Here is a 21,182-nt window from a genome sequence, read left to right as displayed (position 1 = left end):
TAAATAATTGGGACGAACGGATTCAGTTCTCAGCTGAGTTTTGTCAGTTGTCATAATGAACCCTCTCCAAGCTAACCTGTGGCTAGGAACTTCAGCAATAATTTTAAACTTGTCTGCCGAAGTTGGGACTTGGGAGTGTTCAGACTGTGAACTTCAGAGTCATTCCGTTTTTATCGGACTACAAAAACAATACATGTGATAATTAGCTGTCATTTTGGCCAGATTAGCAACACTATCTAGCTACTTCTCGCTTACTTATTACTGAATCTAATTGACTAACGTTAACCTATCTGACAAGACGGCAACTCCGTATGCAACCTGTTTTCAGAAATATATTGGCATGTCAAGGTGACATCCATATTCCAGATGGTTATTTCTCAATTGTACCCACTTTTATAAGCGTTAACTGGCGCCATGCTGCTGCTGTTAGCATTATAGACCTAGCTGGGGAGAGCTCATCAGGACGACTCGACTGTGAACCGAATTACAATCGTCTCCACTCGACTCCCAGTTTCAACTGCGCAACCTACGTCATCCATTTCGGCACCAGGCGTTTCCGTATAGCCTATCCCAATGAAAATTCTCAACTTTAGCTAGCCATATATATAATTTGTTTATGCATTTGACTATTTAATTTAGCTAAACATTATTGCTTGCACCAGGACCATGAAAGGGGGACGTCTCACGTGCTTACAATGACCACACGAATGAATTGTAAATAGCCATGTGGTTCTTTAGCAACTGAGCTAGCAAACGTTACTCGCCGCTAGTTGTGTTTCAGCATTCAAAGGGTTATTAGTCGTGCAAACGTCGCCACTAGTTTGTGATGGACTTTACAGAGGAAGAAGAAATGGAGACAAGTGATAAAGAACAAGGTAAGTAATGTATGAAGGTTTTTTTCAAGACTTGACTAACTGTCCCCAGGGTGCGAAGTGACTTGACCAGGTGGCTGGGATCATTGAGCTGTGCATTTTGGATAAGAGTTCAAGCAACCATTTTGTATGTAGCTCAATTAGGCATGTTTATCTTTGTTCACTGTAAATTAGCTAGAAATGCAGTAAGGTTTTGCCTGTCACTCTGTCATTGCCCCTTGTCTGTCTCTTCTGTGGACTGTTTGTCTGACTAGTTGGTTCTGTCTGACTGGTCATTGTCTAGTTGTGGTTGTCAGTCTGTCTGTCTATATGGCTGTCTATCACTGTTGTCGATACATACGACCAACCAGAGAGACATATGTTTGATTTCTTAGACATCTGTCTGACTGGTTTGCTGTCTGACTGACTGGTTTGTCATCTGTCTATGTCTGTCCTTTGGTCACAGCCTGGGGTAGGGAGGACCTGATAACGCTCCTGCACAGTATCAAAGAAAACATTCCCAAAGGTGACATGAGTATTTACACTAAAGGGGAGAGGACACTGAAGTGGGACAAGGTGGCTTTTGGTCCCTACTCTCCACAGATGTGTCATCAGAAGTGGAAGGAACTATCAAAAAAGGTGGGTGACTTCTGGCCTAGAAACCCTAGCCTGGTCCCAGATCTGTGTTTGCACTCTATAGCTGAGTTGGCTATACAGCACTAACATATCTGGGACCAGGATAGGCAATTTCCCCTGAGACAGACAGCGTTTCATAAGAGTTGGCTACCTTGCTATACGTTAAGTAAATTAGTTAGACTACTCTTGTACGTTTGTTCTTGGTTCTCATGGGATATGAAATGCCAGTCAAAATATTCATACATTGGTTCACATGAACTTAGTACAGAGATATACAAAGTAATGTCTATCATTTACATTTTAGTCATTTAGCAGACACCTATCCAGAGCGGACATTTTCGTACTGGTCCCTCGTGGAAATCGAACCCACAATCCCGATGTTGCAAGCACCATGCTCTACCAACTGAGCCACACGGGATACTATCAAAACATACTATCTCTGTGTTTCTCTCTAAGATGCGCAAGGTTCGTTCTCTAGCAGAGCTGGTCACTGAAGCTGAGGTTGTCTTTGAAAACCCTTTCCAGGGCCAGAACTGGAAGGTAAGTGAGAACTCTGTCTAACTCCTGTAAATGTCCCTTTTCAACCTATAGAATGTCGCTTAAAGTAATAGAATAGAACAGGGATCTCCAACCTTTCCTAACATGAGAGCTACTTAAAAAAAAATGAAACATAGCAAGCTACTAATTATTCTCTATCTTTCAAATAGGGACATTGTTCTCTTCCCCCCTGCAACTCTTCCCCATCCTTAGTGCACTACTTTCTCTTGGAACACTGTTTTCTGTTAATATACAGTACCAGTCAAAAGTTTGGACACACCTACTCATTCAACAGATTTTCTTGAGTTTTACTATTTTCTGCATTGTACAATACGTGAAGACATCAACACTTTGAAATAACTCATATGGTATCATGTAGTAAGCAAAAAAGTGTTAAACAAATAAACATTTATTTATATTTTAGATTATTCAAAGTAGCTACTCTTTGCCTTGAAGACAGCTTTGCACAAGCTTGGCATTCTCTCAACCAGCTTCACCTGGAATGCTTTTCCAACAGTCTTGAAGGAGTAACCACATATGCTGAGCACTTTTGGCTGATTTTCCTTCAAATCATCCCAAACCATCTCAATTGGGTTGAGGTTGGGTGATTGTGGAGACAAGGTCATCTGATGCAGCACTCTATTCCTCCCCTTTGTCAAATAGCCCTTACACAGCCTGGAGGGGTGTTGGGTCATTGTCCTGTTGAAAACAAATGATCGTTCCACTAAGCCCAAACCAGATGGGATGGTGCATCGCTGCAGAATGCTGTGGTAGCCATGCTGGTTAAGTGTGCCTTGAATTAAAAAGAATCACGACAGTATCACCAGGAAAGCACCATCATACTTCCTCCATGCTTCTCAGTGGGAACCACACATGCTGAGATCATCCGTTCACCCACACCGAGATGGCGATTCAAACCAAAAATCTCAAATTTGGACTCATCAGACCAGAGGACAGATTTCCACCAGTCTAATGTCCATTGCTCATGTTTCTTGGCCTAAGCAAGTCTCTTCTTCTTATTGGTGTCCTTTAGTAGTGGTTTCTTTGTAGCAATTCGACCATGAAGGCCTGACTCACACAGTCTCCTCTGAACAGTTGATGTTGAGATGACTGTTGAACTCTGAAGCATTTATTTGGGCTGCATTTTCTAAGGCTGGTAACTCTAATGAACTTAACCTCTGCAGCAGAGGTAACTCTGGGTCTTCCTTTCCTGTGGCGGTCCTCATGAGAGACAGTTTCATCATAGAAGTTGATGTTTTTTGCGACTTCACTTGAAGAACATTTAAAAGTTCTTGGAATGCTCCACATTGACGGACCTTCATGCCTTGAAGTAATGGACTGTCGTTTTCTTTGCTTATTTTGAGGTGTTCTTGCTGTAATATGGGCTTTGTCTTTTAGGGCTATCTTCTGTATACCTTGTCACAACACAACTGATTGGCTCAAACGCATTAAGAAGGAAATAAATTCCACAAATTAACATTTAACAAGGCACACCTGTTAATTGAAAGGCATTCCAGGTGACTACTATTCTGGTTGAGAGAAGCATGTGCAAAGCTGTCACCAACACTTTTTTGGGTTACTACATGATTCCATATGTGTTATTACATAGTTTTGATGTCTTCACTATTTTTCTACAATGTAGAAAATAGTAAAAAATAAACAAAAACCCTTGAATGAGTAGGTGTGTCCAAGCGTTTGACTGGTACTGTACCTGGTAAAATAATGGTTAATAAACAATTTAGACGGTCTAGAAGAAAACAAACATTTAGATTTTCTTTAATTGTGCATCTAGTGAGTGAGGAATGTGCATCTAATGTGCTGCACTAGCAATGGCCCTGTGCTGCTGCTCATTTCAATGCAAAATTTGCAAGTAACAGAGAAATGATATACTTTCTCATGATATACTTCTGCCAGGTAAGCCTACTTTGCAGTTAACATTTAATTTAGACGGTTTTGGGGAAAGTATTTCTGTCAACCGATGACGGTTATCACATCAACTGGCTACACTGAGAGTGATAGACAAACACGTGCAATACACAGACAGGCAATAGTGCTAGAAATGAATTGGCAGCCTTTAGTGGCTAACCAGGGGCGCGATTTTTTTTTTAAGCCTTTATTTTTTAAGCCTTTATTTAACTAGGCAAGTAGGAGAGGGGTGACCTCGACAATTTATTGTTATAACGAGAGGCTGCCTGGATCTTTAATTTAAAGACTCTTGCTCCCTTCGGTCTCAACGTAGACTTTGATCTGAAGCCATTATTGTGATTTTGCTATTCATTGTAAATGTTTGTAGGCCTATGTATCCAAATTGTATCTATGTATGCTATCCATTCATGTTTTTGTATGTTCTTATATCTGAGAATTAACCAATGATATCAGGCCACACCCGGCCATGATTAGACACTGTATAAACTAGTGACCCGCAGTGTTTGTCATTATACCCTGATGAAGACAGCTTGTCTGTAAACGTTGGTTATTAGGTTATTCAATTATTGCATCTGAGCTCCTAGAGTGTGCGGCTCTCTTTTTCTTTTCTATAGTCAAGTGGCAAACTGGTATTATAAGTTATTTTCCATCACTAGGATTTGAACTGTTCCTGTTGGAAAAACAATATCTTATGTATAAATACAGTAATGTACAAGGGTGAAAAAAAAATAGTTTTTTTTTAGACACAAGCGCAAATTTCATGGAGTAGGCCATTCAAGGAGTTGGTCTGATGGTGCCATCTGGTTTTCATCGACCTCCCCCATGCTTGAAGAACAATAGAGGAGCAATTGAGAGAAAAGAGGAAAGGCCCACCCCCTACACTTGTGCCATGTCAGAGATGTGCCTTTTGTAAAGTGAATTGGCTGGTAAATTAGCTGAAAAGGAGACTGGAGTAGGACTTCAAGAGGATGTTTAACATATTTGGGAATCTTCTCTGTTATTTTGCAGATACACCCTGACTTCCCAAGGAGACCTACCCCGTCAAACAGCATCTTCTCCAAAGAGAACTTTAAAAAGTTTGCGAAGCAGCTGCCTGAAATGACATCTCCTGAACTCTTTAAGTTAATGAATGAGAAGTATAATGAGCTCCCAGAGCACAAGAAGGTGTGTCAGTGTGTGAACTGCTTTTTATAGTCATAATGGCAATGATCTCCCATTTTCAAGTTGCTATAGCACAATTTATTTATCCTCGAATTCTTTGGTTTGAGGTAGACTAAGAAACCTTTGTGACCTATACACTTGACTGACTGGTTGATTACTTCCTATTTCTGGTTTATAGGCAAAATATATTGCGAAGTTCCAGAAAGAGAAGGAAATGTATGAGAAACGCATGAGGAAGTTCAGGTAAAAATGTATTGAGCTGTCTGTTGCTCTCTTGATGTCATAGATGCATGTTTGTTTGTTGTTTTGACTTTCTAAAGTCTCAACTGAACCAATGCTCCTCCAGGGAAGAGTACTCTGGGGGGAAGAAGGTACAGAGAGACTCTTTAAAGAACATAAAAGGGCCCCTCACACCCCACGGGCTCTGGTACCGCCACGAGAGGAGGGAATTCCTTCTTGCCAACCCAGGTGTGAGTGTCATAGCTGTCAACCAATCTAATGTAATCTGTTCAAGGCTTGTTATTTTTTTGGGGTTGAAATATTTTACAAGGCTAGCTAGTGGAGGGGTCGGAGATGTTAATCAGCAAAGGCCGATGTGTCTTCAGAGTTCAGCAATCTGCTTCTACTAAACAACTTATATGTTTTGGCATATTCTTTATATAGAGGAATGACTGATTATCCTGACCTCCCACTGACTGTTCCAATACACAATTAATTTAATTTAACTGCTATTTATACGGGTTAGTCTTGCAGATGAAACATTGCATAAGAAACACATGAACTGCAGGTGATATAGCATCATGTCTCTCTCCACAGGCCAAAAGAGACTGTATCAGGCAGAGTATTGTGCAGAAGGTGCGCTGGTCCAAGCTACCTGACGAGGAGAAACTCAAGTGGATCAATCGCTCTCTGGAGCAGCAGACGCAGTATGAGGAGGTGGGTGTTTTGCTGATGTGTTTATGGCCTAGAATACAATATTTTACTGAGTTACAGTTCATATAAGGAAATCAGTCTATTGAAATCAATTCATTAGGCCCTAATCTATAGATTTCACTACTGGACAGGGGCGCAGCCATAGGTGGGCCTGGGAGGGCATAGGCCCACCAATTTGGGAGCCAGGCCTACCCAATCAGAATGAGTTTCTCCCCACAAAAGGACTTTATTACAGACAGAAATACTCCTCAGTTTCATTAGCTGTCCGGGTGACTAGTCATACACGATCCCGCAGGGGAAGAAGCCAGAAGTGGAGATCCTGGGCTGGCCTGGTTACATGTGGTCTGCGGTTCTGAGGCTGGTTGGACATATTGCCAAAATCTCTAAAACAAAGTTGGTGGTGCCTTATAGTAAAGAAATTAACATTCAATTCTCTGGCAACAGCTCTAGTGGAAATTCCTGCAGTCGGCATGCCAATTGCATGCTCCCTCAACTTGAGACATCTGTGGCGTTGTGTGACAACTGCACAAGTGGCCTTTCATTGTTCCCAGCACAATGTGCACCTGTGTAATGATCATGCTGTTTAATCTGCTTCTTGATGTGGATTTACTTGGCAAAGGAGAAATGCTCACTAACTGGGATGTAAACAAATTTGTGCACAATTTGAGAAAAAATAAGCTTTTTGTACATACAGAACATTTCTGGGGTCTTTTTAATTCTGCTCATGATACATGGGACCAACACTTTACATGTTGCGTTTATATTTTTGTTCAGTATATTGTTAGACTCTGGGTCAAACTTGGAACATTGTTATACCAAAGACACGATACATCAGGAGTAATACTATAGTATGTGAGGAGTGATGGAGACTGGTTTTTACATCAGAAGTTAATGGTTATCTGTAGGAGCCCAGATGGCTTTGGAATGTGTTGGGTAGAGGGGAGGCAGTCACGGGAGTGCTATAGGTGATACGGGTGGAGAGCTATGGATAGCATCAAGGGGGTTGAGGTCAGGTCATAAGGGAGGAGGAGCTGTTTATTACCCCGTCATTTCGTCTTCCTGTCGAACCATAAAAGATGTAAGGATTGGAGAGAAGGAGGAGTGCATTTAAATTGGAGTATATATACTTGTGTTGGTGGAAACCATGTTTTGTCTAATGCAGCTGTATTGATCCTCTGGGAAGAGTAAACTTGGTTAAGCTTTCATAGTGTCTGTTGAGGTTTTTACTCTGAGAATTAGAAGCTAACAATATATTCACTATCACAATGTTCCACAATGCAAAGTTCCAGAACACATTTATGGGTTGTTGATTTTGCATCACATGAATCACTCAACCATGAACAACTCATGTTGCAGGAGGACATGGAGAAGCACCCAGAGAATAACGGGAGTCGGAAGGCCAAGCATAAGCCACTTCTACGCAAGAGTGAGAGACTGTTGAAGGACTTGGCAGACGGCAAACCTGACAAACCCCCATCGTAAGTCACTGGGCCAACCTTTACCATAAGGGCTATCTTTGCCAAAATATTCTAGATTTGCCAAAACATTCTCTAAATATGCTCCCAATAATTTAGTGTGTGAACAACGTTTCGGCACATAGTGCCTTCTTCAGGCTAGAGCATTGGTGTTAACCCATACAATTATTATGAGCATATTTACAGTATTTTTATTTTTACAAGTATACTGTTCCGTAAGTCAGCAGCTCTCCAACATTGAGTCCACTCATGCCTTTTATAGAGTTTTTGCATGAGTGCCAATTCATTTTCCAAATATAGATACATTTCAATATGCAGTGCATTCAGAAAGTATTCAGACCCCTTGACTTTTTCCACCTTTTGTTACGTTACTGCCTTCTTATAAAATGTCTACCTTTTTACCCCCTTATCAATCTACACAATATCCCATAATGACAAAGTGAAAACGGGCAAATTTATAAATGATAAACAAATACCTTTATTTACATAAGTATTTAGACCATTTTGATATTAGACTCTACATTAAGCTCAGGTGCATCTTGTTTCCATTGATCCTCCTTGAGATGTTTCTACAACTTGATTGGAGTCCACCTGTGGTAAATTCAATTGATTGGACATGATTTGGGAAGGCACATGCCTGTCTATATAAGGTCCCACAATTGACAGTGTATGTCAGAGCTAAAAACCAAGCCATGGAGGTCGAAGGAATTGTCCATAGAGCTCCGAGACAGGATTGTTTCGACGCTCAGATCTTGATACGGTAACCATAACATCTTTGTAGCATTGACGGTCCCCAAGAACACAGTGGCCTCCATCATTCTGAAATGGATGAAGTTTGGAACCACCAACACTCTTCCTTGAGCTGGCTGAATAATCGGGGGAGAACTGAGAAATCGGGAGAGAAGGGCCTTGGTCAGGGAGGTGACCAAGAACCCGATGGTCACTCTTCGAGAGCTCTAGAGTACATCTATGGAGATGGGAAAACCTTTCAGAAGGACAACCATCTCTGCAGCACTCCGCTCTCAGGCCTTTATGGCAGAGTGGCCAGACGGAAGACGCATGACGGCCTGCTTGGAATTTGCCAAACAACACCTTAAGGACTCCAACCATGAGAAACAAGATTCTTTGGTCTGATGAAACCAAGATTGAACTCTTTGGCCTGAATGCCAAGTGTCACATCTGGAGGATACCTGGCACCATCCCTACGGTGAAGCATGGTGGTGGCAGCATCATGCTGGCACCATCCCTACGGTGAATCATGGTGGTGGCAGCTTTGTGCGGATGTTTTTCAGTAGGGACTGGGAGACTAGTCAGGATTGAGGGAAAGATTAACAGAGAGAACATCAGTCTCAAGGTCAACAGGGAAGAAGCGACTCCGGGATGCTGGCCTTACGGCTTTTTCTTTGCAACTCTGCCCAGAAGGCCAGCTTCCCGGAGTAGCCTCATCACTGTTGACGTTGAGAGTGGTGTTTTGCGGGTACAATTTAATGAAGTTGCCAGTTGAAGACTTGCGAGGTGTCTATTTCTCAAACTAGACACTCTAGTGTACTTGTCCTCTTGCTCAGTTGTGCACCGGGGCCTCCCACTCCTCTTACTATTCTGGTTAGAGCAAGTTTGCACTGTTCTGTGAAGAGAGTAGTACACAGCATTGTACGAGTTCTTTCTTGGCAATTTCTTGCATGGAATAGCCTTCATTGCTTCTACACCTGCATTGCTTGCTGTTTGGGGTTTTAGGCTGGGTTTCTGTACAGCACTTTGAGATATCAGCTGATGTAAGAATGGCTATATAAATACATTTGATTTCTCAGAACAAGAATAGACTGACGAGTTTCAGAAGAATGTTCTTTGTTTCTGGCCATTTTGAGCCTGTAGTGCTTCAGATACTCAACTAGTCTAAAGAAGCCCAGTTTTATTGCTTCTTTAATTAGACCAACAGTTTTCAGCTGTGCTTACATAATTGCAAAAAGGTTTTCTAATGATCAATTAGCCTTTTAAAATCAGAAACTTGGATTAGCTAACATAATGTGCCATTGGAACACAGGAGTGATGGCGGCTAATAATGGGTGCCTGTACGCCTATGTAGATATTCCATTCAAAATCTGCGGTTTCCAGCTACAATAGTCATTTACAACATTAACAATGTCTACAATGTATTTCTGATCAATTTGATGTTATTCTAATGGACCAAAAAATGTGCTTTTCTATCAAAATCAAGGAAATGTCTAAAGGACCCCAAACTTTTGAACGGTAGTGTATGTATATGCGATATTTCAGATTTGTATTTTTTTTAAATGAAGTTGCCAAAATGTCAAACAGTTTGGGGTATTGTTTGTAGTTTGTGTGTGTGGGGGGGGGGTTTAATACATTTTAGAATAAGGCTGTAATGTGACAAAATCAGGACAAGGTCAAGGGGTCTGAATACTTTCTCAATGCACTGTAAATGTCCATGTCACATTTACAGTGATGGAGTTTGTGGTCATACCTGCCTTTTTAAGGTTGAGTTAACCATGTGTTTGTGTTTTAGGAAGGGTTACAACCTTTTCTGTAAGGAACAGAAAGCCAACATACAGGGAGAGGGACTCCCTAACACCCAGTATTTGGTGATTTGCTCGCAGCGCTGGAAAAAAATGACAAAGAGTCAAAAGGAAGCCTACCAGAGACGCTGTAACAAGGTTAATTGGAGAAAATGCATGCTCCGTTCAACTCTTTTTGGTATTTCGTATGTATTTTCATGTTTGGGGGCAAGAAGCTGCTCTTTTAATCTCTTATTGTGAAGACTGACATGAAATGTCTGACCTTCAATTCAACTTTCTGTGTTCATTTTTCAGTTAAAGAAAGAATACGAGGTCAACATGAACCAATTTTTGTGTGTAAGTTTTCTCTTAATTTCAAACTGTCTACGTTTGTAATGACTGATTAGCATGTTAGGTGAACACTTAAACTGATACACTAGCAATTTTGAGGCAATATTTCTGAGAAATGTTGCTGGTAACAGAGTGGGGTATGAGATACTGGCACAATAATGAGCCATATGGACATGGAATAATATATATACACTACCGGTCAAAAGTTTTAGAGCACCTACTCATTCAAGTGTTTTCTCTTCTTTTTACTATTTAATACATTGTAGAATAATAGTGACGACATTAACTATGAAAATAACACATGGAATCATGTACCGTCGTGGCAAAATGTTTTGAGAATTACATATTAATTTCCACAAAGTTTGCTGCTTCAGTGTCTTTAGATATTTTTGTCAGATGTTACTATGGAATACTGAAGTTTAATTACAATTGACAATTACATGAAGTTGATGCAAAGAGTCAATATTTTCAATATATTTGATACTTCTTTTTCAAGACCTCTACAATCTACCCTGGCATGCTGTCAATTAACTTCCGGGCAACATCCTGACTGATGGCAGCCCATTCTTGCATAATCAATGCTTGGAGTTTGTCAGAATTTGTGGGTTTTTGTTTGTCCACCCGCCTCTTGAGGATTGACCACAAGTTGTCAATGGGATTAAGGTCTGGGGAGTTTCCTGGCCATGGACCCAAAATATCGATGTTTTGTTCCCCGGGGCACTTAGTTATCACTTTTTCCTTATGGCAAGGTGCTCCATCATGCTGGAAAAGGCATTGTTCGTCACCAAACTGTTCCTGGATGGTTGGGAGAAGTTGCTTTTGGAGGATGTGTTGATACAATTCTTTATTCATGGCTGTGTTCTTCTGCAAAATTGTGAGTGAACCCACTCCCTTGGCTGAGAAGCAACCCCACACATGAATGGTCTCAGGATGCTTTACTGTTGGCATGACACAGGACTGATGATAGCACTCACCTTGGCTTCTCCGAACAAGCCTTTTTCCGGATGCCCCAAACAATCGTAAAGGGGATTCATCAGAGAAAATGACTTTGCCCAGTCCTCAAGCAGTCCAATCCTGATGTTTTTCCTGGGGAGAAGTGGCTTCTTTGCTGCCCTTCTTGACACCAGGCCATCCTCCAAAAGTCTTCACCTCACTGTGCATGCAGATGCACTCACACCTGACATTCCTGAGCAAGCTCTGTACTGGTGGTGCCCTGATCCCACAGCTGAATCAACTTTAGGAGACGGTCCTGGCGCTTCCTGGACTTTCTTGGGCTCCCTGAAGCCTTCACAACAGCTCTCCTTGAAGTTCTTGATGATCCGATAAATGGTTGATCAACGTGCAATCTTACTGGCAGCAATATCCTTGCCTGTGAAGCCCTTGTTGTGCAAAGCAATGATGACAGCACGGGTTTCCTTGCAGGTAACCATATTTGACAGAGGAAGAACAATGAGTCCAAGCACCACCCTCCTTTTGAAGCTTCCAGTCTGTAATTTGAACTCAATCAGCATGACCGAGTGATCTCCAGCCTTGTCCTCGTCAACACTCACACCTGTGTTAATGAGAGAATCACTGACATGATGTCAGCTGGTCCTTTTTTTGGCAGGGCTGAAATGCAGTGGAAATGTTTTTTGGGGATTCAGTTCATTTGCATGGCAAAGAGGGACTTTGTAATTAATTGCAATTCATCTGATCACTCTTCATAACATTCTGGAGTATATGCAAATTGCCATCATACAAACTGAGGCAGCAGACTTTGAAAATGATTTTTTGTGTCATTCTCAAAACTTTTGGCCAAGATTGTATGTAAGGTCCCACAGTTGACAGTGCATGTCAGAGCAAAAACCAAGCAATGGGGCTGAAGGAATTGTCCATAGAGCGCCGGGACAGGATTGTGTCGAGGTACCGATCTGTGGAAGGGTACCAAAACATTTCTGCAGCATTGAAAGTCCCCAAGAACACAGTGGCCTCCATCGTTCTTAAATGGAAGAAGTTTGGAACCACCAAGACTCTTCCTAGAGCTGGCCGCCCGGTCAAACTGATCAATCGGGGGAGAAGGGCCTTGGTCAGGGAGGTGACCAAGAACCAGATCACTCTGACCGAGCTCTAGAATTCCTCTGTGGAGATGGGAGAACCTTCCAGAAGGACAACCATCTCTGCAGCACTCCGCCACAGGCCTTTATGGTAAAGTGGCCAGAAGGAAGCCACTCTTCAGAAAAAGCCACATGACAGCCCGCTTAGAATTTACCAAAAGGCACCTAAAGGACTCTCAGACCATGAGAAACAAGATTCTCTGGTCTGATAAAACCAAGATTGGACACTTGGCATTCAGGCCAAAGAGTTACGTCTGGAGGAAACCTGGCACCATCCCTATGATAAAGCATGGTGGTGGTGGCAGCGTCATGCTATGGGGATTTTTTTCTGCAGCAGGGACCAGGATCAAGGGAAAGATGAACAGAGAAAAGTACCTGCTCCAGAGTGCTCAGGACCTCAGTCTGGGAAGGTTCACCTTCCAACAGGACAATAACCCTAAGCACACAGCCAAGACAACACAGGAGTGACTTCGAGACAAGATAGCTGTGCACCGACTCTTCCCATCCAACCTGACAGAGCTTGAGAGGATCTGCAGAGAAGAATGGGAGAAACTCCCCAAATAGAGGCGTGCCAAGCTTGTAGCGTAATACCCAAGAAGACTTGAGGCTGTAATTGCTGCCGAAGGTGCTTCAGCAAAGTACTGAGTAAAGGGTCTGAATACTTATGTAAATGTGATATTTAAGTTTGATTTTTTATTATACATTTGCACAAAAAAAGGTGAATGTTTTGTCATTATGGGTTATCGTGTTTAGATTTGAGGGGGGATACTTTTTTTCATACGTTACAGCATTATTCTAAAATGTAACAATTTTGAAAAAGTCAAGGGCTCTAAATACTTTCTGAAATGCACTGTGTGTATTAAGGTAAAGATGTGAATGGCCAACATTTCACTTGAGCTCAAACGTCCGCTATGTTTTCCCAAATTTTTTTATGGGAGATTGAGCACATTGCCAATTTCTATGCTCTGGTTTAAGGATTCCTTAACATTGTGCAGCAATATTGGCCCCCAAAAATGACCATTTGTATCATGGCCTTTAGTCATAATGTGGTCATAATGCTGTCAGAAACATGACGTGTGTGTGTTTTTGTCCATTCAGACTGTGACAGATAAGGAGCGCATTCTATTGGAGAACAGGAAAAGCATGCAGACCTCAACGTTGGCTGCACAAAAAGGGACGAAAAATAAGTTTCAAGGCGAGCCTAAGAAACCACCTGAGTGAGTATCCCTGGTTGTGGCACAACTGTTCGCTTTATAAGTTATCTGAGTTTGTGAAAATACTTCTGAAAAACTTACTTCTTATAGTGTTGTGCTGTGCAGATGTATCAGAATAATAGGAAATGATATGCCTTTCAAAAATATCCAGTCATTTTCCCTCCAATTCCCCAGTGATAGCATTGAGTGTGACCCCAACTTCTAGCTTTTGAAAACCTTTCTCCACTTCACTGACCCCCCCCCCCCCCCTGAACAGGCGGGGTCACGCAGTATTTTACAGCGAGAAGATGGCGGAGCTGAGAGCCAAGTCGAGCCACCTCAGCTCCAGGACGTGCATGACCATGGTCAGCCCACTGTGGAAGAAGCTGGCCCAGAAGGAAAAGGAGCACTACCAGAGAATAGCCCAGGAGAGGGCTAGGGAGTACCAAGTAGAGCTACGCAGCTGGTTTAAAGTAAAGTCCAGTCACTCTGGTTGTTTCCCACTTGGCACCCTAATCCTTATACAGTGTACTACTTCTGATCACGGCCCATAGAGCTCTGGTCAGAAGTAGTGCACTTAGGAATAGGATGCCATTTGGGACCAACCCTCTTTCTTTTAGATTTAAATATGACCACTGTTGTGAGTTGTGGTCTATCTGTAAAGTTTCTACTGTTAACTGGTGGTCTTACTATTTAACATTTTTCAGACCTTGTCCACAAAGGAACAGGCAAAGTACTTTGATCAAAACCCAAATGTAAGTAGAGATAAAACCGAGAGGAAATTGAGGTGTGTGTGTGTGTGTGTGTGTGTGTGTGTGTGTGTGTGTGTATAGATAAGGCCCTATAAAATGTTAGATTTTTTTTTCTTGATTCTGTTTATTTTTCCCCAAATTCCCTTTTCTCCATTTAGTTTTTGCAGGTTTCCATTTACCCCAGTTGTTCCAGTTTTCCCTCTCAAAAGCACACTTTTTAATTTAAAAAATGAAATTGGATGTTGTAAGTCCACAACAATTCTTAAACCACATCAGGTTACCACTTTTTAGGCCTAGAAGGAATTTAGATTTTTGGGTGTAGTTAGTGAACCTTTCATTCCAGTGCGGACCTAGCAAGAGGCTGTTGTTTAGCTGTGTTTTTGTAGCACGTGTGATGGTAGAGTTTGCGAAACAAATACCCTCTTGATTGATGCAAATAATCATGGTATCATTCTGTCAGGTAAGCATAGGCTACTTTGTGGTTAACATTTTAATTGAGTTTTTTCATTAGCTTCATCACTAACGTCTACACAAAGTGGTAGACGAGCACACCGGTAATACACAGACGTGGAGTTCTCTTTGCCCCTTCAGAATGTTGCAGGAAATACGAATCACGGATACATTCTGTTCATGTCTTATAATAAACTTGGGGAAGTTTAATTTTCAATACATTTAGTTGATTCCCTAGTTCAATAAATTTTAGATTATTCTTGAATTCTGTTTTAATGTCTGGATTCCGCGATTTCCCGGCACCACAGATTTTTTATGTGTGTCTCTGGCTGTCTGTCTCGATTGCCGTGAGTTCTCTTTAGGGTTGATGTTGTATCTGTTCTTCAGAAATTGAAAATCCTCGACAACCCAGAGCAGAGATGGATGGCAAAGAAGGGCAGAACATCAGTAAGTTAACACACCACACGTTATCAACACCACAACGAGACAGCAAAAGACATGTTCTGATACAGTGCCTTCAGAAAGTATTCACTCCCCTTGACTTTTTCCACATTTTGTGTTACAGCCCACATTTAAAACATTAACATTAAATGTACTTTTTGTCACTGGCTATACCCTATACCCCTTAATGTCAAAGTGGAATCATGTTTTTCAAAATTCATAAAAAATGAAAAGCTGAAATGTCTTGCATGGTATTCAACTCCTTTTGTTATGGCAAGCCTAAATAAGTTTAGGAGTAAAAATGCAAAAAGGTGGGGGGTACCTAGTCAGTTGTACAACTGAATTCATTCAACTGAAATGTGTCTTCCGCATTTAACCCAACCCCTTTGAATCGGAAAGGGGGGGGGGGGGCTGCCTTAATTGACATCCACGTCATCCACGCCCAGGGAACATTGGGTTAACTGCCCAGGGGCAGAAGGATAGGTTTTTACCCTGTCAGTTTGGGGATTCGATCCAGCAAACCTTTTCGGTTACTGGCACATACATACAGTGCCTTCGGAAAGTATTTGGACCTCTTGACTTTATCTATATTTTATCACGTTACAGCCTTATTCTAAAATGTATTAAATATTTTTTTTTGTCATCAATCTACTCACAATACCCCATAATGTCAAAGCGAAAAACAGGTTTTTAGAAATGTTTGCAAAAAAATACCTTATTTACATACACTACTGTTCAAAAGTTTGTGGTCATTTAGAAAAGAAAAGCTATTTTTTTTTGTCTATTAAAATAACATCAAATTGATCAGAAGCACAGTGTAGACATTGTTAATGTTGTAAATGACTATTGTAGCTGGAAACGTCTCGTACCCAAGAAGACTCGAGGCTGTAATCCCCGAAGGTGCTTTAACAAAGTACGGAGAAAGGTCTGAATACTTATGTAAATGTGATATTTCAGTAAAAAAAAATATTATTATACATTTGCAACAAAAATGAACCTGTTTTTGCTTTGTCATTATGGGTTATCGTGTGTAGATTTATGAGGGGCAAAAAACGATATAATACATTTTAGAGTAAGGCTGTAAGTAACACAATTTGGAAAAAGTCAAGGGGTCTGAATACTTTCCTAATGCACTGTGTGTGTATATAGTTTCAAACAGTGTATGCACATCAAATGACTTGCAGGTGCTGGGTTCAAAAAGTAAACAGGTTGTAAAGATTGGATACCTGCACGCTGACAAATGCTCTAGTTGTTTCTTTGTACAACATCAGCCTGACGAAGACCTTCGGGTCGACGCATTGCACAATAAAACTCCTGGAGCATTCATTGGGTATTGTTTATTTAATATTTCTAATACATACCAACAGTACTGCAACAAGTGCTCCTATGGGGTGGAATCCTAACTTGACATGGGTTGTGTCCCAAATGGCATCCTGTTCCCTTTAAAGTGCACTACTTTTGACCAGGGCCTATAGGGTTAGGCATAATTTCAATGTAAGGGTTAAATCCCTCACTGTGATGTCCAATGAGGATTTCAGCCAGTATCCGCATGTTTCTCTCTAGGACTCGGAGGATGACAACATTGACACATCCAGTGATGAAGATGACTCTGATGAGGTTAGATTAGACACCTTTTTAACAAATTAATTAAGCCTTTATTTTGGGACAATTCGCCATGATAAGTGATCTTATGTACCTTTTCAGGATTCCGAACATATGGAAAAGGAGAAATGGTCAGGGTGCTCCAGTATTAGCTCCAGTTCTGAAGAGGACTCCGATATGGAATGATACACTGTCCATAACCTAATGACTGAATTAATGTCATTGACACTTGTCCCAATAAACTCCGGTGTTTATTTTGATCATTGGCCTTTTTTTTTTTGCCTTTTTATTTATCAAGGCAAGTCCGTTAAGAAAAAAATCTTATTTTCAATGATGGCCTAGGAACAGTGGGTTTAACTGCCTTGTTCAAGGCAGAATGACCTTGTCAGCTCAGGGATTCAATCTTGCAACCTTTCGGTTACTAGTCCAATGCTCTAACCACTAGGCTACCTGCCACCCTGCTCAGATGGCGTGAGGAAATGCATCCTTCATTCCTCCCTTCCTTGAAGAAATCACAGATCTGAAATTAGCTCCATTTAAAAAAAAAGAGGACTCTGATTCAGAATGCTGCACACTGCCTGCCCATAGCCTAATGTTACTGTGCTTGTTGGAGATACCATTGGAATTCAGTGATCGAAGACTAATGGGACTACCTCAATCTCCCTTTCTTCGGGAGGTCTTCATGTCAATATTCTAGTTATTCTGTTTTTTGATATTCAATATATATCACAAGATTCTTAACACAGTTCAATTATGATTTTATTGACTTGTGTTGCCATTTGTTGACTGTTCAGGATAAAATGCTAATGAGTTGAAATGTTTCCACTGTTTTATGATTTTGATTAGGGGACTATCAATCTGCCTAGACAGTTTTATTGCTTGGACATTGTAACAGTGACATAACATTCAGTATCTTGTATCAACAGGCCCCAACTATGTTCACTGTTATTGATAGTTAAATATGAAATGACCATTTATTCATTGATTTATTCATCAGTTTCCATCAAAACAGAACTCTCGTACTCATGATGTAATTTAGTGCTGCAGATTATGACGTTTCATGTAAAGTTTGAGAATCATATTGCTGTTCTATCAGATTCATAAAACACGGGTCGAGATGACAAAAACGGTCCATTGTGCCAATAGATGGTATTGGCACAATCACAAATCACATGAGATTTGCCGTGATGTTGACAGAGTTGACAGAGTGGCATGGGAGGTTTATTTATTAGACTGGGTTAAGATTGGGTTAGTTTTGGGACACATGGAGTGTGCCTTCGAATCAGTGGGTGTTTCAGCCTGTAATCACTAAACACCCTCATCAAAGGTGGCCAGCTAAAGGGTGATCAAGCCTTAGCTTGTGTCCCATGCCCAATTAAGATGTCCCAAGATGATGCAAGGCAGGGGCGTCCTCTTCCCTGAGCCAGCCCTACAGCTGACCGCATACCTCATCTGCCCTCCTCAAGTTCTGGGATCTGAAGGGGATCTGAATTGGCTTCTCAGGTGGGGGTGGTAGGTCATGAAGTTATAGCCCAGCAAGGGTCCTTCCGTTTGATCAGATCCACTGGCTGCCTCTTTCAGCTGCTTGAGAAACTGCTCTGACGGTCTGCCGCAGAGCCTGTCCATGGATTCCAAGTTCTTTCAGCAACCTGATGGTGGAAGAAGCCACGAATCCTCTGCATCCCACTTCAACTGGCCAGACTTTTGCCTTCCAGCCACGCTGAGTTGTCTGCTGCCAACTCTGTGTAACGCAGTTTCTTACGCTCGTAGGCCTCTTCAACAGTTTTCCCACGGGACTGTGAGCTCTATGATGTACGCAGCCTTTTGTGAAGGGGAACAGCGTACCATGTCTGGCCTAAGGTTGGTAGAAGTAATCTCAGGTGGAAAAATGAGTTGCTGGCCAATATCGACAAGCATCTTCCAGTCCCGGGCCATGGCTAGGTGTCTAGTTTCTGGCTTCGTAGGAGGATGCTTGGGCCTTTTCTGGCCCTCCCAGATGAATGTTGTTTTGACGGGATTGCTTGTTTTTTGGAGGTAATGAATTGGTTGCACTCCTCTTGGTCTCATATGCTGCAGCCAGGCTCTTGAGGACCCGATTGTACCTCCAGGTGTAGCGGCCTTGTGAGAGGCTGGTCTTGCAACCTGTCATTATATGCCTGAGAGTCGCTGGAGCTGGGCAGAGAGGGCAGGTCGAGTCCTCGCCATACCATTGATGTAGGTTTTTTGGTGATGGAAGCACATCATAAACAGCTGTTATGATGAAGCTGATGTTGCTTGCTCCATTTGCCAAAGCTCACTCCAGTTGATCTTTCTCCTCTCCAGGCCTTCCCATCGCGTCCATTGCCCTTGTTTAGCAAGAGAGACAGCCTTTGCACTTCTTGCAGTCTCCTCCTGTCTGCGCACCTCCTCGACCACCAGCTTCCTGCTTTCAGATGTTGTTGCCTTATGGAAAGTTGGTTTGCTTGCTGCCAAGCCAAAGCCTCCTCTTCCATGCTGGATATACCCCACAATGTCTTTGTCTCAGGGCTGATGCTGCACAGATGTTGCTTGCTGCACAGCCTTGGGTAGGGGAGGTGGGGGGAGGGGAGGTGCAGCCTTGCTAATGGTCTGGTCTTTGGAGTTTTCAGTATCCTCTATCAAATCAAATCAAATTTATTTATATAGCCCTTCGTACATCAGCTGATATCTCAAAGTGCTGTACAGAAACCCAGCCTAAAACCCAAAACAGCAAGCAATGCAGGTGTAGAAGCACGGTGGCTAGGAAAAACTCCCTAGAAAGGCCAAAACCTAAGAAGAAACCTAGAGAGGAACCAGGCTATGTGGGGTGGCCAGTCCTCTTCTGGCTGTGCCGGGTGGAGATTATAACAACATGGCCAAGATGTTCAAATGTTCATAAATGACCAGCATGGTCGTATAATAATAATATTATTATTATTATTAAGGCAGAACAGTTGAAACTGGAGCAGCAGCACGGTCAGATGGACTGGGGACAGCAAGGAGTCATCATGTCAGGTAGTCCTGGGGCATGGTCCTAGGGCTCAGGTCCTCCGAGAGAGAGAAGGAGAGAATTAGAGAACGCACACTTAGATTCACACAGGACACCGAATAGGACAGGAGAAGTACTCCAGATATAACAAACTGACCCTAGCCCCCCGACACATAAACTACTGCAGCATAAATACTGGAGGCTGAGACAGGAGGGGTCAGGAGACACTGTGGACCCATCCGAGGATGAACTTCTATGAACTTGAAGTGGACAAGAGGTAAGATACATTCATTTGCCAGTCGATATTATTTGATGTAGTCTGACATCCGTTCACAAATTCAAAGGTTTTACCTGTGCCAGGTGAGACATTTCTTTAATTTTTTTAGATCATCTTTGAAGTACCTTTTTGTTTATTCACTATTACACAGAGCTGGGTTATTGTAAGGGCTTACCTGGGCTGAAGCCCCTGGGCCCAGGCCTGTTAGGGGCCCAAGAGGCAGGAAGAAAATTGTACAAATAAAGGAAATCCATACAGTATATATTATATATGTAATATATACAGTACCAGTCAAATTTGACACACCTACAAATTCAAGGAATTTTCTTTATTTGTATTATTTTCTACATTGTAGAATAATAGTGAAGACATCAAAAACTATGAAATGACACGTTTGAGATTCTTCAAAGTAGCCACCATTTGCCTTGACAGCTTTGCACACTCTTGGCATTCTGTCACGCAGTCGCCTTGGCATAGATGGTACTAGTGGGCCTAAACCATGGAAAATGCACCCCACCATAACATGTTACTTGTATCCCTCATTTATTCAAGTCTTTCCTTTATTTTGTCAGTAATCGGTTGCCTATAGTCGGAAGTCTACAATTTGGCCAGCATGATTGGGGCGGCAGGGTAGAATAGTGGTTAGCGCATTGGGCTAGTAACCGAAAGTTAGCAAGTTCAAATCCCCGAGCTGACAAGGTACGAATCTGTCATTCTGCCCCTGAACAAGGCAACCCAGGCTGTCATTGAACATAAGAATTTGTTCTTAACTGACTTGCCTGGTAAAATAAATAAATGATTGCCATGTACAGTGCATTTGGAAAGTATTCTGACCCATTGACTTTTTCCACATTTTGTTACAGCCTTATTCTAAAATGGATTAAATAAATAATCCTCATCAATACCACAATGACAAAGTGAAAGCAGGTTTTTTGAATTTTTTGCACATTAAAATAAAAAAACAGAAATACCTTATTTCCATAAGTATTCAGTTCCCATTGATCA

The 21,182-nt window shown here is 41.8% G+C and overlaps 1 protein-coding gene across 1 annotated transcript; it reads left to right on the top strand.

Annotated features, from left to right (window-relative positions):
• Nucleotides 1-83: 83 nt before the first annotated feature.
• On the top strand, nucleotides 84-17,177 carry LOC109865744 (nucleolar transcription factor 1). Its single transcript, XM_031799645.1, has 16 exons — nucleotides 84-875; nucleotides 1,318-1,490; nucleotides 1,944-2,027; nucleotides 4,959-5,114; nucleotides 5,290-5,354; nucleotides 5,458-5,581; nucleotides 5,928-6,047; nucleotides 7,401-7,522; nucleotides 10,044-10,191; nucleotides 10,348-10,389; nucleotides 13,575-13,693; nucleotides 13,947-14,142; nucleotides 14,377-14,424; nucleotides 15,259-15,318; nucleotides 16,876-16,929; nucleotides 17,017-17,177. Exons 1-16 carry the CDS (start codon nucleotides 827-829, stop codon nucleotides 17,098-17,100), a joined length of 1,644 nt encoding a protein of 547 aa, XP_031655505.1. The 5' UTR covers nucleotides 84-826; the 3' UTR covers nucleotides 17,101-17,177.
• Nucleotides 17,178-21,182: the final 4,005 nt, after the last annotated feature.

This window comes from Oncorhynchus kisutch, linkage group LG20 (assembly GCF_002021735.2).
Source record: "Oncorhynchus kisutch isolate 150728-3 linkage group LG20, Okis_V2, whole genome shotgun sequence".
Classification (NCBI taxonomy): Eukaryota; Metazoa; Chordata; class Actinopteri; order Salmoniformes; family Salmonidae; genus Oncorhynchus; species Oncorhynchus kisutch.
Note: the sequence above shows the minus strand (reverse complement) of the source record. Positions and strands in the feature narration are given on the sequence as shown.